The 18,089-nt window shown below is 38.2% G+C and overlaps 1 protein-coding gene across 2 annotated transcripts in view; it reads right to left on the bottom strand.

The window, feature by feature from the left end:
* The window catches only part of LOC137234544 (apolipophorins-like), an 867,416-nt gene that overhangs the window by 468,507 nt on the left and 380,820 nt on the right, over window positions 1-18,089 (bottom strand). For both annotated transcript variants that reach the window (XM_067758005.1, XM_067758006.1), the window contains exon 3: window positions 743-7,887. In XM_067758005.1, coding sequence (XP_067614106.1) covers window positions 743-7,887 — 7,145 coding nt within the window. The remainder of the gene's footprint in view (window positions 1-742; window positions 7,888-18,089) is intronic.

The following is an 18,089-nucleotide window of genomic DNA, read 5'->3' as shown; positions in this document are numbered from 1 at the left end:
GGACATCATAGGTCGCTTTCTATTCACGTATGTATTATGTGTTCCAAATGTGGACCAAATCGGATCACAAATACAATTTTTGTTGTTGAATATCTCGAGCCTTGCGCCACCTAGCGGCGATTTTTCGCGGTTATAAAATATTACCCTCGGTGGATTTGGAGATCAAAACTATATCCAAGCAAAACACTTTTCTCCACATTTGCTCTCATTGAGGGGAATTTCATTTATTGGTAATTCGTATGTAATCTGAGTCCTGTTTTTTCGTGTTTTATTTTGTAGTTGTGACAAACAAAATAACAACTTTTGACATTTGTTAATTACATATTTAATCACTCAGTTGCTTATATACATACATACCAAGACGAACTCAGTAGCAGATGTTGCTATCCCAACAGCTTCTTCTTGATTAATTTCGATACAACGACTTATACAACAATATGTCAGCTAATCGAAATTAATGCAAATTTCCTTTTGACTTGCCCATCTTTTGCAAGGCAAATTGGTTGAATTTAAAACGACACCCTTCATGTTTTTATTGTTAAAATGCAGTCTTTGAATTATTTCAATCGACAGATTTAAGCATCAGAAATGTCTATATCAATGCAAAAACCATTCTTCAAGAAAATTCGATTATGAACTAAGGAGAAAAAGATTTATCACATCTCTAATGGCATCGAAAATATAACAACCCAAACATATACATACGTAATTGTAAAGAACATAACAGAGTAGTTGAACATACCAAAAACGATTTGATGTCGTCGCTGTTATTTGTGTACGTTGCTTGCAAAAAATTGTCTGCATCTAACGCAATGCTGCCATTGAATATCAGTTTATCTATGCCTTGAATATTGAGTTTGAGTTCTTTGCCTATTTCAATACCAGCGCTCATATCCACCAAACCTATTTGTTTCACAGTGAACCTGGATTGTATTGGATGAAGGTTAGCTGTAATAGCGATCGGAGCTTGGCCAAGGACTTGCAATTTACTATTAACTTCGACCGCGTACTTTTCTCGATTGAACATTGTCGTCAGAACCAAAATTGGTTCATTGGCAACATAAATTGACGCCTCGCTATTTTCATTCGTAGCGTTGATATTGGCTACAGCATCCACATTAGATGCTCCACTTTGTAATATAGCGCCAGCACTAAATGTTTGAGGATTCATATTAAATGCAGCATGTCCGCTGAATTGGTAATTAAAACCCATACCAGTAGATTTCAGGGACTGAAAGGTGGTAACGTTGAAACCATTCTCTTGACTTATACTTTGCGACCGGAATGTACCAACAATTTTCTGGTCTGGCAGGCAAAATATGTCAAAAATGATTTCGCTATTAATAATTTTTTCATAATGATTGACCTCCAATTTTCCAGAGGCGGTCAAAGGGCGAAGAGATGGATGTTCAAATTTAATCTCACTGTTAACTATTAAAGCATTGAACTCATTATTATTAACATCGGCAACTGCTTTGAAGCACATTACTTTATTTGGATTGTTGGCTTTGTCGAAAAAGAAAAGGATTGAGTTTTCATAGTGGCCAAATAATTTACCTTGACCTGGATACTGGTGTTTTATTTCAAGCACAACATCCCTTTTAGGCATTATAATCTCAATATTTGAAATTTTTGGCAGGATGGTAATGACTAATTTATATTTGAAATTATTGCTTGATATAATTTGTGAATCTAGGCTGTATTGTAGTTGCCATCCTTTACGTATGGTTTTAGACTGAAATTCAAATTCATAAGGATAGCCAAGTTCACGCAAGTCGACCACAATAAGAAAGGAATGATGTGGTGATTCTACTTCATCTCGGATATTCGGATACACAATTGACTCCACTTGAACATTAGTGCACTGTTTTTTTTCCTCACATATCGAAAATTTAGCATCGAAATCTTTGTTTGTAATTTTTAAACTTGAAACACTTTTCTTAGGACCAAATGTACTATCTAATATATAGGAAAACCCAATTTCTTTATCAACATTAAGATCATAAATTTGATGTATAAGCCGAAAGTTGACCATCTGAGGTTTTCCTTTATATTGCACTTGGCCGTTACCTTCTATAACTCTTTTTGAATTCTCCATTTTTTGTGAGTATGTAGCGCTACCAGCTAAAATCACACCTTGTGCGTGCTTCATATTAAAAACTATGGACTTGCCCTGCGAATGTACATCCAAATCGTAATTTTGTAGTTTTAGTTTTTCAGAGTTCCACTTAGATTTTATATAAAAATCTTCTACGGCTCTATATAAAAACTCTGCGTGATACAAAAAGTCTAAACTCAGTAGGTTTTCTATTTCGATCAAAATATTTGATTTGTTTTCTCCAGAAGTTTCAAAAATACCCACAATGGCTATTGGATTTGTTGGTGTAACGATGTGCAACTCAACACCTCTTTTAAATTCCGATTGATAAATTCTCGAATCTGAAGAATATACCATATCATCCCTTTTGGCCTGCCATTTAATCTCAAAAGTCTTAGGTTCTAACTTCTTTAAATGTACGCCCATATCCAGATTTTTGACTGATCTAAAATTGCTCTTCAATGTATAGTGGACATCGATTTCATCTAAGCCAATGTAGCTTAAATCAGCGACAGTATTAAGAAATTGGTTTCCATAGTTTAAGTTTATCCAATAGCGCTGTTTTGTGCTGGACGAACCATGAATAATGTTGTAACCATCATGTTTGTACGAAGCCTCGAGTTTTAATGGCCCGCCATCCTTGGTTTTCCAATCTAGAGCGCAGGCTCCCTGTCGTTTTGTGCCATTGAACATCGTGTTCCAATAGGTAAACTGACCGTCATCATCGTGTTTTTCGATATCCAGTTTAAGAATATAGGTACCATTCTCACTGCTTGGTTTTAACAACATGCCATTGGCGTTGATGTGAAATACCGTTATGTTACTTGTAAAGTTTGCATTACCTTGTATCTCAAACTTAGACGAGACATCGTGACTGCCGAAACTATATCGGCCAGTAACTTTGCAGTTGTAAGCACTTCCAGATTTAAGTTCAATTAGAAGTGAGGTATGTTGGTTATCTACTTGATCGATTACAAACTTAGTGTCAGACGATATGTTGAAAAAATCGTCACGTATACTTGTTTGAATTTCGATTAATTTACTTTGACCTTTTGGCAAGTGTTTGACGAAAGCGGCTAGTGCCAGCTTCTTAAGGTCAAAGTTAGTGAATAAAAGATTTACATTATGTGAAATTTCCTTTGTTTTAAGGATCATTTTTTCTGTATTCGCAGTGTAAATGAGAGTTCGTTTCTTACTATCCAGCGTTTCACCTAACTTAATCTCCATATTACTATGCAGATTGCCAGTTTTGGCATTACTTGTGATTTTTTGCTTAATTTTCCCATCGATAGCATATCCTGAAGGGCAAATGAGAACGAAACTTCCCTGTAGATCTCTACCTGTTCGTAAGTCGTTATTATTTGTAATCTGTGCGTCTAAAGCAATTTTTTGGTTTAAAACCTCAGCAAAACTTTTGGTTGATATTTTTACTTCGTCCATATAACTATCAGTGTTAATGAGCAGTTGCTTAACACCATCCAACTTTATTGTTGCTTCTATTGCATACTTAGGTGCTTGCATCTCGAACTTTAAATTTACATCCAGTTTATGCTTAAGTTCAGATATTTGTGATTCTATATCGAAATTAGCATCACCTTTACCATTTTTCGCTACTCTAAAGTCACCTTTCGCCGTAACAAAATTTTTAATGGATATAACAATTTTTCCTGCACTAAGTTTATCCTGCAAGTATTGAAGCTCACCGTTATATTTTAAAAAATCGACGTTATCGCGTAACATTTTAATTTCACTGACGATTTTTTCCTGTTCACCAATCATCTTAACAGTCCATTGTAACTTTGCATTTTTCTTGCTTAATTGTATAATACCATATACATCGATATAAATGTCTTGTGCTGTGTAAAGTCTTCCAATTTCTCCTCTAACGGTGATCAATGTACCCCAACTTGTTGTCATTGTATTATCAATAAGGAAACAATTTCCATTGAAATCGCTCTTGGAAATAACATCCACGAGATGTTTATTATATTTCCCGTGTAACTCAGCAAAATAAACGCCTTGTGTGTCTCTAATGCTATTGTATTTGACCGATAAGGCTGCAACACTCTTACCACTCACCATATCGCCATTGAACTCGAATTTTTTAGTACCAGAAGTTATTCCATATAATTTTAGGAGACTAATAATATGTTTCCTTTTTCTTAAAGTTATATCATGCTTAAAGCTGCTGGAAGCTATCTCCGTAGTACTTTCAGAAAGAGTGTATTGAAGCTTACTATTTATATCAATATTCCAGACAGCCGCTGAGCCAATAAAATGCACACCGAACGCTTGATCGGTGATTTGAACATGAGCGGAACCCCCATAGATATAATCCGGGGAGCTTTCGTCGTTTACGAATAATCCAACATCATAAATTCCATTATCCACCTTAAGATTACCTTTCACCAAATATGCGTTATTGTCAACACCAATGTGCAACTCATTTTTAAACCAGCCCTGTCCCACTCCCATTAAGCCATTTACAATAACCCGCTCTTTCCCTTCATGCGTAATTCGAAAATTTTCGAAAGTATATTCAGAATTCCCATCGCCTTTTTTTTGTGAAACAATCTTGCCATCCATACTATAGCCATAAATTTCATTTGAAACTCCTGCTTCCTCCTGTGTTGCAACAAGAGGACGAAATTCATTACCGCTACGTAGAAACCCAATTCTTTTGCGTTTAACGTTGTTATTGTCTTCATAAAGAGCATATAAAACCAATTCTTGGTCATCATTATTCAAGCCGGTTTCAATGGCAAGTTTATAGACTGGAGAATTAAGATCCAACCTTCCGTAGCTGTGTGGGCCCGAGCCAAGTTCAAACTTGACAGTAGTAGTTCTACCACCTCTCGATCCAGGTGTATTCAACTCTATCTTCCATTCCTGAGGACCACTTTTTTGTTGTGATGTATACGAGGCTCGGATAACATATATTTTTTCGACGTCTGTATATAATTTGATGCTAACTGGATGGACTTGGCGGTAAGTGCCAGCTGCATTAAAGCCATATTCTTTTCCTATTGGAATACCGACCGTATCAATGCATAAACTAAGTCCAATGCTCTCGAGTTGGTTGAGGCACATACTATAATTACCAGCATTCGGTTTTGTTTCCGCTTCTGTTTTTAATGCATGCTTTATAGGCTTATCAAGCTCAGTCATATAGAAGCCAGGAATTACTTCCGCATTGATCAATTCTAATTTATTGCGAGGTGATTCTATATGAAGGTTGAAGCCAGTTCCTTCATTCATAAAATTAAATTTGACATCAGCACCTGTTGCTGAATGCAGATTCGTATCCAACTGCAGTCCCGCAGCTAACACATACGCATTAAAACCAATTTGAAATTTTAGAGCGATTTCAACACTGGGTACCAATTTCAGTTGATATTTTGGAGCCAACCAATTTTCTTCTATAATAGTGTCAATATCTGCGTGAATACCGATATCTACTTTATTGGCTGCAAAACCTTGTGTGTTTAACTCAAAAGGAAATCCGAGGCCGGTTGGATAAATAACATTTAAATCAAGGAAAAGATTGTGTAAAATAAATTCTTTGTGAAACGATGATAGCTGTTTTTTTAAATTATCAAATGAGGATGAAAAATATTTAAAAATCTCATCCAGTGAACTAGGTATCTGATCACCTAAGCTGAGAAAACACATTTCGGAACCAAAGAACTTTAACGAAAAGTCGAAACTAACATCACGCGTACTCCTGCTTCCATACGCTTTGTACTTTTTAGAAAATTTCGCTGTGTCATCAGAAATAGACCGTCGGATGCGGGGATCGTTGCCAGAAACTCCTCCAATATCTATCATTTTAATTACGGCATCAAAATCTTTGTTAAACAATCCTTTGGGTCCAAAGTAGTATTCCATAACATTTTCTAAATTCTCTTGTCTAGCTGTTGCCTCAAGAAAATTGAATTGCGTGCCAAATAGCTCAGCGGTAACGTTAAGCTTTGCCGAACGAGGTAGGAAGCCATGTTGTGAATATATGAGGTTGTAATCAGAGCTACCACTAAAACCAACTGCATCCAGCTTAAACGATACCTCATTATTGTAGCTATAGCGCTTGGGGTTCTTTGGGAAATGCTTTGTGATACGTATATTACCCAAGTGGTAGCGCTGATACTGACGGTTGTCATCTGTTGAATCACGGATTGTTTTCAAACTGGAAGCAATAAATCCACCAACCTGATAGATAGGTTCCGAATTAACAATGTTCTCAATTTCCATAGCTAAATCAGCTGTAGGGCAGTTAATAGCGGCGAGATAGGCTTCAATTCTTATCTCCGAGTCGTCATTGCGATCGCGAAGTAAAGATAGAGCTTTTTCAATCACTACAGATTCACATCTAGCTGAGCCGAAAGCCTGTAAAGCCGCAACCCGTATACGAACCGCTCGGCCCGATGAAGCACATTCAGCTAAGACAGCAGCTGAGCGGCTATTTAAGGTACCCATATTAGCGATACCTTTCAAAACAGTAACTATCCTATCCTCATCCCGCCTTGTACTGGCTTTGCAATGTTTCAAGTTATCAACAAACTTTTTCGATATTATATCCAAATCACCCGATTCACAACCATTTAAACTACAATATTTTCCAGCAAGTAAGCCAATAGACAAGTAAATTTGCTTAGGAGCGTTAGGAACTAACAAGAGCGCTGCCTGATTCAAAGTGTCTTTATCCACAGTTTGTACGTGGTTTATAGAAATAATGGCCATAAGTTTTTCTTTTTCATCCATCTTGCTTATCTGCTTCAATATGGCTTTGACCGAATCTGAAGTTCCGGTGCGAAATAATGCATCCATATAAACCTTACGAGACAATGCAGGGCTATCATGTGACACAGACGCCAATTCAAGTAGAGTATCAGTATCTGCACTGCGCATTAACCGAATAAACTCAATAAATGCTTTAGCACTGTCCTTCTTCACATAGCCGTCCAATAAAGTAACTAGTTTAGCTAATGATGTCTTAAGCGCATTTAAATTTTTAGTTCTATATGGTTCTGGGTTATGAAATATTATAGAGGTAACTTGAGTACCGGTCGAAGGGGACGTGGCGGGAACGCCATCTGTATTCTTCACCTTCAGATTTGTTACAATTTTTCCTCTTACACTATCTAAACTCTTTTCGGTCACATCGAATTCATATTCTTCAACCAAATGAACCAGCTCGACGACGGCATTCGATATTTTTGATTTCTTAATATAACTAGCTTTAAAGAGATTAGATGATTTAATACCAGCTCCGTGCTTAACAATACCATGAATCAAACTGCTTCTTGAGTTTTCTCTGTATGCGCATTTATTTAAATCACGAACTTTTGTTACAATCTGAGCTCCGTCAGTGCTCGAAATAGAAGTGTGCGTGGCACACTGTCCAAAAACATCAGTCTCGGTACCGTCTCCGGGGCTACTTTGAAATAAGGAAATCAAAGCTCGCTTGATATTCAAAGAGTATTGGCTGTCACTAGATTCGCCACACAATTGCGACTCCACTTTGCCATTCACCAAATTGAAATATACTGGTTTTTGAATATTTTGTACTAACTTTTTTTCGATGCCTTCTTTGGTAGTTGAGACTTTAACTGCATTTAATTGTAATGTGTATCCACAATTATTTTCCGCAAAGACTTTTGCACTGCCCTGAATTTTGATGCTCATATCATCAGGATCTGATGATATACCTTTGCTAAATGCAACGGCCAAACTTGAATCAAAGCTGTATTCGTACACATTTCCAGGTCGATATTTTAGAATACCGTTGTCAGCTGCCAAACGAGAAGTAATTGGTTTAGTTTAATAAAACAAATTAACACATAACTATATACCGTCTCAGGGCATAAACCTCAGTTTATATGTGAAGGTAAAGCTTTTTTATTTTAAAAATTCTCTATTAGCAATAATATGTTAGTGCAAGCAAGAAATACTGTAAATTTTCTCGTATATGTAGAGTACACATTTTATTCGCCTTGTAACGTGGTAAACAAATTGATAATATTTCGCCCGTCCGTATTGCCTAATTACATTGAACACGACGGCTACAGACCACAACCACAATAAATCAAAGCTTTGACGATAACTGCTGCGAAGCAATGGTGACTTGATTACTTTGCGGCACATATAATTTATAGCAAACAAGAGGAATTTAAAAAATAATTGTTCAATTATGGAAAAAATAAAAAAAATTGATTTCCAACGATGAATCGTTAAGCAATAGGCCCATAAAAACAAAAAAAAAATTATTAATGAACCATAGATCATATGAAAATAACATAAAGGTAACTGCCAGCATACAAAATACCAACATTATCAGTGTTCCCTGAAATATAGTTGTAGTTTCGAACCCGAGCTCAAGGCCAGAACAAACATTTTTATAATAATTACTGTTTTTTTTATTTTTTATAATTGAAAAATTATTTTTTATTTTTGCCATAGCTTTGCGGATAGATCACTTTCAAAGGTTGCTAAGCCATCATCATCAGTACGTTGAGCACACTGTGATAACCATTTAGCTACACAGCGTTGGTGTGTAGTATTTTACCAGCGTTGCGCCATCTGTTGTAAATAACTGATAATGTTGGATTTTTGTCAATACTTTTTTGACATTTCCATGCGCTGTTGATTTGTTAAAATTTATTTTTATTTTATCGGCCTATTGATAGAGGATTTCAGGTTCACATTCGATCTCAAAGCCAGAACTATAATTTTTTTTACTGTTTTTTTTTAAGTTTTCTATAATTGAAAAATTATTATTATTTTTTTGGTTTGACATTTCCATTTTCTCTTGGTTTCTTAACAATTGTTCTATATCTATATCTATATCTATACCTATATATATATCTATATCTATATCTATATCTATATATACATATATATATATATATATATCTATATGTATATCAGACGATAAGTATCGACGAGGGTTTTAATGTAGAGTTGATTTCATTTCAATATCTAACTTTGTTTGCGAGATACCGACCAAAATGTGGACCACGATAACTCTATAATGTGTTCCTACGATATAGTTATCAAATGATAGGCATTGACGAGGATATTAATGCAAGGTAGTTTTAATTTTTTTACCTTGGTTGGTTTGGGAGATATCGAAAATGTTGACCAGGGTAACCTCAGAAGGTTTATATACATATATTATGGGTATCAAAGAAAAGTTATTGACGGTTACATCTATACAAAACCGTTTTTATTTAAATATTTCTTATTTTTGGGGATATTAATCCAAATATGAGGGTAAAGGTGAGGGTGGAGTAGAATGAGAATGGGAATTAGGGGAAGCAGCAGAGGGGAGAGGAATCAAAAGCGCAGGGAAAGGAGATGATAAATCGCACACCTGCATTTATTTACTTGCGATGGGGATTGCAATTTTGTTTGGCTGTCTAATCGTTATGTCATTGACTATAATGTCACTTTATCAGCTGTTGTTTAAAAAATATGAATTTAGTTTTAGACAATTCGTTGCGATTTTCGGTTTGCTTGAAAGTTGATATTTACGTATAAATATTTTTTTAATTTTGTGAAATTTTATGTAGCGAATGTGTGTGCATTTGAAAAATAACTTAAAATAATTAAAATCAGTGAATGTTAGTTTTTACGAATTGAAAAATGCCGAAAGTGCGAAGGAGACTATCCCGGAAAACACCGCATAATACGTTAACGGCTGCTTGATATCGTGTAGAAGAACGAGTGGGGGCTTAATTGTTTTACAATGCGCGTTTGATTACAGTGCAAATATAGGTTATCCTACTTCAATAACCTAACCTAACATTGCGGTGCGAAAAAATGGAGTAGCGAGGCGCCAGGTCTTTGTTGTGCGGGAGGTAAAGTTATTATTTCTAATTTTCAGGAGCCACCGTATCCGGTAAAGTCCCTAATTCTTGGTAATCATCCATTATCAAAGCATTTTCTAAATAATGCAAGAAAGTACAATAGCTTATTTCACATTTTGGTACACATGAATTAAGAAAAGGCACTTTCATGCCGACATACAAAATTCAAGGCCAGGTATACCACCTCATTGGATCATTATTGCCAGAACCGGATGTACTTGCTAAATAACTACAAATTTATTTTATTTCTGAAGCTGACGAAACATTTATTCGCTCACACATGAACCCTTCGTTAAAAATGGAATTTATTGAAATGCTTCAAAATTTATTGCACATGTATAATTCATTAATTTCAAGCTTTAAGTGCAATATAGAACGTATGTCCACGCCCGAGTCTGTTAATGATTTTCGGTTAGTTATACACGCGAACAAATTACCGGTTATTATAACAGAGGACGATATAATGTACCTTTAATAAATGAAGTAGCCGTCCTCTTGATAGACGAAGACAAGGTGCCTAGAGATATTGTATTGCACTGTCACACAGGGCAACTCCAAATTGTGATCAAATAAAATAAATATCTTGCGTGCAGTTCTATGCTCACCGGTTCATGATCAGAGATACCTGTTTAAATCACCTTCATTATTTTAAAAATTTATTGAACCAACACTCCGTGGACATGATGGCAAAGATGATTTCCGAAAGATTGAATTTCATACGCAGAAATCAGCAACAAATACGTGCTGAAGAATATATACACTTACGTGATGCTATCAATGAAGATTCTAATATTAATGTTTCTACTATAGGCCAAAAAGTTATACTTCCATCGTCATTTACGGGCTCAGCGCGTTATATGCCGGAAAAACACAAGAGGCGATGACATATGTACGTCATTATGGATGCCCTGATTTATTTATAACATTCACATGTTATCCTGCATGGCCACAAATAACTCAAGAGCTTTTAGATTCACAAAAGTGATATTAAAAAATAAAATAAAAAAAATAAATGTAAGGCGCGATAACCTCCGAAGAGATCTAAGGCCGAGCTTCTCTTCAAATTTTCGTCGTTCTCCTCTTGATTTTCCCTACAAATTGGCCGGACGGGACCTACTACATGTTTTACGCCGACTCCGAACGGCATCTGCGAGGCAGATGAGTTTTCACTGAGAGCTTTTCATGGCAGAAATACACCCGGAGCGCTTGCCAAACACTGCCGAGGGGCGACCCCGCTTAGAAAAATTTTCTTCTAATTGAAAAACCTTATTTCTAAAATTTTGAGTGATATTATTGACATGATATTGTAGCTAGAGTTTTTCATTTAAAAATGAGAAAGCTAATGCTTATTTTAACCAAAAAATGCATATTTGGAGAAGTTAGGTGCCACATGGTCTCAGTAGAATGGCAAAAACGTGGGTTACCGCATTGTCATATATTGCTTTGGCTGCAGATGACAATTCAGCCACACGAAATAGATAGCATTATTTGTGCTGAAATACCCAGCCAACGCAATGACGCACTCCTGTACGAAATGCAAAAATATGATACATGGACCATGCATGGTAGATGGTAAGTGTGTGAAGAGATTTCCCCGCAACTATAGCGCTGAGACGCAGTCTGGCGAATATGGCTACCCAACATAGCGTACACGATGTCCTGAAAACGGAAGTAATACTGCCGACCTGGTTGTACGTTGAACTATGACCAAGTTGTTAAAAAAAGCAAATTACCCAAAAAAGGTTCCGATTATATAGCCATTGGCTGAAAGAATAAGCGATATCAGTGATGCAAAATCCTTTAGTAGGTTCTAGGGGCACAAACACTCCTTTGAAATTATTCTTACCCCATACTTAAGTTGAGGATATATGATAAAGCTTTGAAAAATCACTTGGGCTTACATTCAAACATCTGTTATTTATTTGCGAAACTGTACAATAGCGTCTGAAATATTAATTTTGATTTTCACATTTCATCTTTCAACACCCATGTCTCCCGGTTTGACATTTCCTAAAGTTGGCGGCCCTATCCAAAACTAGTCCCTTGGAGTAAATCACATTGATTATAGCCTATCAACCAAGTTTAAATATGACCTACACCTTATGGCTCCTTTTACAAATGTGAATACGTAGGCACATAAATTTACCAGGTGAGGCTTTGCCCTTCGCAAGAACACTGAAAGAGGTGAAGCAAAAGCTTTCCCAAGCTCGTCGAACTAATCACCGTTTGTGCCACTACCCCAACGTAGTGGACAATCGTACTAGTGTGAAAACTGAAGGTACGCGGTCAACCATAATGAGCTCTTATATCATAAGGCCCGAAACCAGCAGTTAACATGTTTCAAATTAAAATCGGTCGACTTTCATTCTAAAATAAAATTAAAATTAATGTTGTGAACACAAACGTCTGCAAACTTTGTGTCTACATTTTAAAAATTTTATCCAGGGTCCTTGTAATATTTTAATTATGTAGTTGCGCTGAGGATTATAAGATATTCACCCATGAGTTACGCAATGACATCCACTTAGGTGGCTTATGATTTCGGGGGCGGCATCCTTGGCCGAATAGTCACTTCCTAACGTATCAAGGTGTTTCTCTGGTGTAGCTCGGCAGCATAGCGCGATAAAAACATCCGTTAGAAAGTCTTCGGAGCTACACCTAGAGCTTCTAGGAAAGTGACGTCGACGAAGGTATATATGAGTTCGAAGTCGCAGTCCTTTAGCGTCTGTGCTGGCATATGGTGTGAGGGTCAGGAGACATGGTAGCGACTGGTGGTCGGGATTGCTACTGTTCGCACATCGGGAATTGTAGCTCTTAATTATCGAGAATTGTAGCTCGAAAAAACTGGATGCGCCCTGTGCAACAAGAGCCATAAATATTAATAGACCATTAATAGCAACCGTAAGTCAACTTTGTGCGTGACATCCAAGGAGCCACAAATGATTTCAAGAAATTGTGGTCGCGACGATTATTGGGAGTTAATCCCAGGTGAAACTATGCTTTGCACGAGATATACCGACAAAAGTGTGACCATTTTATGTATCTCTATTTCTTTTCAGCAGACGAAGCAGTACCAATTCCAAAGACCGGTGTTTGGTTCGAAGCCTCTCTGAAGTAAGTGAACGAGGGACAATCCCTCCGCAAGGAGCTACTTCTGAAAATTTTTGAACGATCTGCGAGATTTTGAGGCAAAAATCCCGGGTCTTTCCGAAATGGCCAAAATGTTGATTTCCTTAAATACATACAAATAAAAGCTTTCCTAAATATTTTTTTTTAAATAGAAAACTCAAGCTTTTTAAAGTAACAATACCAGCGCACGACGGCGAGCTGCCCACGCCACCGCCGCCGGTGTATAAGAGAGCCTACACCGCCCCGCCGATAAAGTGATCGGCCTAAACCTCTACTCCATAGCGCCCGACTATGAGCTGTCTAGGACTGGCATATACGCAGTTTCGCCTCATAGGAGGGCGGCGGGATATAGGTGACCAAAAACTGCCAACCCCTTAATTCAGGCTGTTATGCGGACCGTGCCTATTGGACGATTTGCAGCCAGGGGATTAATTCGGCTGTATTCGAAAAGAACCTTCCGGATACCGGGCCACCTCGGAACGTATTGATGGCCTTACTAAAGTAAGGGGCGCTGTTGTGGCGGACGGTTTTTTCCCCGTATATAATACTGGACCGATGAGTCCGCCTTGTCGGGCAGGTGGTCGTAAGGACGATGATAAGAGGAGGACTGAGTCGCAAGCCAAGGACGACAAGTATGCATTAAGCGATGCGTCGGACTCGGGGAGCGAAAGTAGTGCTGATTCAATGAACTTCGCGTTGGCAAAGCACACAAATGAAAACGGACTAGAAGAGTGGAGAAGGCTACGTAGCAGAGGAAGTAAAAAAGCTTTCTCGCAGTACCGTGCAGCACTAAGAATTGTCCAACGCCTGGGAGGAGTGGTCGACCCAACATAAGTGGAGATCGAGTTCTTGGAATGGGCCCATGAGGCGGTAGAAGTAGGCCGAAGGCAGTTCAAAAGGTTTTCTGCAAGAAACCCTCGGTTCTGCAACCGGTACGAGGAGGAAGAAGCGTCGAATGGCAGAATGAAGAGGTAACGTTCTGCGGAAGGCGACAAGCCTGCTTTCAAGAGGCAGAAAGGACCCAGTCCCAGAGCCGCCAGGCAGGGTAATCGCATAGATAAGACAGGTAGGATCAAAGCTGTAAAACAGATGGGGCTCAATAGCGAAGTAGCCACTACCTGGAAAGCTGCGAGTAGGAAGTAGGAGATAAGCCAAAGGGAGATAACGCTAAGACTCCGGCTTTCTCGGAGGTGCTAAAGGGAGTAAAGCTAAGACTCCGGCTTTACCGGAGGTGCCACAGGGCGATAAAACTAAGACTCCGGCTTTTCCCGAGAAGATGAGTGATGTAGCAAAGTGGTCACTGACTGTGGCGCGGGTTGATCGTTGCAGTCCTTTCGGGGAGATGACTGCAGAAAGGTGGAGATCTGTGGAAAGGGAGCTTATTAACTTAATGCTTAAGATGATCCGGGAACAACCAAGTAAGCCCCTTCCAACCTTTGATTCGGGGGATGGTATAATGGTGTGAAGATGATAGCGTGCGACAACATCGCGAGTTTGCGGTGGCTGGAGGAAGTGGTTCCAAACCTCCAAAGGCAAGGTACGAAGACGCGGTTTGAGGTGGTGGATAACGCGCAAATCCTCACGGTACCAAAAGTTAAAGTATGGATACCATGCGTCGGAGGATACACTGCGATTTCTGCAGAAGCAGAATCCGAGCATACCGACAAAGGACTGTAAGGTACTTACTGTATCTGGGCCTACGTAGGAAGGTAAGTTCTACATCTTCCAAATAAACAAGCAGGCGGAGGATATATTTCCATGCGACTCAGGAAGAGAAGTTGCGAAGATAAAAATCCTAATACGCTAGAAGTGGGCGAAGTCGAAAAGGACCTCAAAAGCCTAAGAGAAAAAAGACAGGTGGAGGTAGCCGACGTCACCACGAAGGTGTTAGAAGAGGACCAACAGCCAAACGGTGCTGCGAGTCATACAGAGGAATACCCGGCACAACAGTTACGAGAGGCTGAAGAGGGACCTGAATACTCTACACCAAAAGGACAAGGGGAGGACGACGACGTCACGACGAAGGTGCTGGAAGGAGATAAGCAGCCCAATGGTGCTGCGAGTCCTACAGATAAACCTCCAACACAGTAAATTGGCGTCGAGGGAACTCCTCCTAACCCTTGAGGAGGGTTCGCTTGACGTATCGCTGATATAGGAGCCGTGGCTCTCATCGAGAGGAAAGGTTTCTGGACTTAGCGCGCGCGGATTTGGCGTTTACTATGCGCAAACAGAAGGACGGGTCGAGAAGTAGTAATGGTAAGGAAACAGCTGCATTCATATATGCTGCCTAACTAAACTACTGAGGACCTCGTAGTGGTGGCCGTTGAGCAAAAAATAAGTAGGCATTTATCTTGGCAACCTGCTACATGGCCCATGCTGCTGAGGTTCCACCGATGGAGTGCAAGAGGCTAGTACAGGACGAGGGGCGCAAAGGGCGGTTGGTCATAGGCGCGGATGGAAATGCGCACCACAATGCGTGGGGAGGAGCAGATACAACGAGAGAGGCGAATCTCTAATTTGTACATCCTTCAAACCGATTTGCAGATAGCCAATAGGGGAAAAGTCCCTACATACAGTGGTCCAACATCCAGCAATGTTCTGGATATTAAATTGAGCTTCGAGCGTGATATATCAAGTTTTGTTTGGATGGTTCTTGATAGACCATCCTTCTCCGACTATACGTATATCAGCTTCAGCACCCCTCTAAAGAGGGTAGAAAAGGGAGGAACCTTTAGAAACCGTAGGTCAACGAACTGGACTAAATTCCAGAAATAGGTAGAAACAAAACTGGGACAATCCAAAGAGAATGCCAATGTGGAAGGACTGGAGGAGTCTAATGGATTCCTAACAAGGACGCTTATGACATACACCGAGTTTTGAAAAACCCCCGTAAACCTACGGTGATGGCATTTTTTGAACTATAGGCTACCTATTCTTTTGCGAAAATATTTCTTTATCATGCAGTGCCGTCTTATTATACGTGGAGTAAAAATAAAATTTCCAGAAAGATGCGCGGAATATATATTGAAGGTAACCCAGGGATTAAAAAGGATTCGGCGCTTGGTAGAGTTTACAATGTACGCCCCAATCAAACGGAATGTTTTTATAAACGTTTATTGCTTCACAATATTCAAGGTCCTACCTCTTATATAAGCTTGAGGACTGTGAATGGTAAAGTAATAAATAAATCAAGGTTTGAAAAAATTTTACGACTATTATGATAAGGATTTTATAAGTAGTTAACATTTCTTTTAACGTTTGATTGACATCGAGGACAAATTAATAGGCCTTTGCGAAAAAGATTTATCCAGTTTTGTGTTGCCTTCCCCAAATCGTGATATTCAATGACCGGAATGCTCTTTTGGGACAATTCCGAGGCGCCCATGTGACTTAAATTATTTAAATTACTACCTTCAAGCTAATATATCGAAAATGGTTTGGCATCAGCAGCTAACATATGATAAAGTCGTTGACAGCATTGAAAACAAAAGAGGTGAAGCATTTTTCTTAGATGCTCCTGGTGGTTGTGGTAAACACCTTTTTACTTAATCTTCTTCTCGCATATACCAGATGTAAAGGTCACGTGGTGCTAGATGTAGCATCATCGGTAATTGCAGCGACTATTTTATCTGATGGTCGAACAGCCCACTCAACTTTTAAATTACGCTTAAACGTGTCCCTCCAAGAAGAAAAGGTTTGCAATAAACATCCGTTTTGTGAGCAACGTCGCACACGGGCTCCTAGTACCTGAATAAAATGACAGTGAAGTTTAACCTCTGGCATTGTTTTCATTCCATTACTAGGGGGTAAGCTATATTTCGAAATTCGAATTTCGAAAGTGAAATGTAAGAACAAAGCAGATTAGTATCAAGAATACACGTTCTTGAAGATAGAACGATACAGGTTAATATCAAGGATACACGTTCATGAAGGAAGAATCTCTCAATCTTATAACAAGAACGATCAATATCTTTTAAAGAATTTGGTTCTTAAAAACAGACCGAAACAATTTATATTTAAGTGGTCTAAAATAAGATTTTCATTATTAGATTAAGAATTTTCAACCTTAACAGACTATTATTGGACAACTTCGGTTGTCCGCTTTCGGTAACCTGCCAAATTTGCTGGTAATCGCCTTCGCTGCTACGCCATGTGGCGTTAACGTTTTCTTGGCTAATTCCTTGGAGGGCACCTCCTCCACATTGTGGCCATTTTATGTTGTTAAAGTGAACTGCGGGGCGGTCGTATCCGCCAAACACCCATTTAAAAACTTTATTTAAATTTTAACAAATTACTTTTATTTTATTAAAGAAATACAAAGCACGTTCGTCGTTCAAACTTGTCAAAATTTATATATATTTCTGTATCTGATTTTTTTTATTGCGTGACGTGGGCCGCAGCTGTATTTGACATGCGCGTTGCCAACTGCCCGCGCCTGTCAAATACAGCTAAAGCTCCACGCACATAAACTACATTATAACTTATGATTATTTTCCTTATATCACCCTTCCTTTGAAAAGAAGCATTTGGCAAGTTGATCATGTTTGCCATATTCTTCTTTTGCATTAATTGGTTCGGATGAACGAAGATGCTATATTTGGGTGTACCTTCCTTTTTGAAATTCGTTCATTCGGATCAATTTTACATTTTTTGTCAAATTAGAGAATGTTAAAATTACATTAGTATTTTTTTTGCTTTGACATATATATATATATAAGTACATATAGAAAAAAATTTTTTTGGTGTTTGCATTTTGCATTAATTACATGCTAAGTTCTACATTTAAATTTGTATCTTTTTGTTTTGTTCGACATTTAAATTTGTGTTTGTCTTTTTTTTAATATTTTTTGTGCCTTCGTGGCTGTTTCAAAATGCTAGTACTAAAAAATTGTTTTTTGGATTTTTGTTTTTTTTTTTTTGCATTTGTTTTGTTAACTGATTTTAAGGTTCAATCAAAGTATCAAAGTAATGTTAATTTACTATACTAAGGCGATTTC

This window comes from Eurosta solidaginis, chromosome X, assembly GCF_040869045.1.
Source record: "Eurosta solidaginis isolate ZX-2024a chromosome X, ASM4086904v1, whole genome shotgun sequence".
Lineage (NCBI taxonomy): Eukaryota > Metazoa > Arthropoda > Insecta > Diptera > Tephritidae > Eurosta > Eurosta solidaginis.
This window is presented reverse-complemented; position numbering and strand designations above follow the sequence as displayed.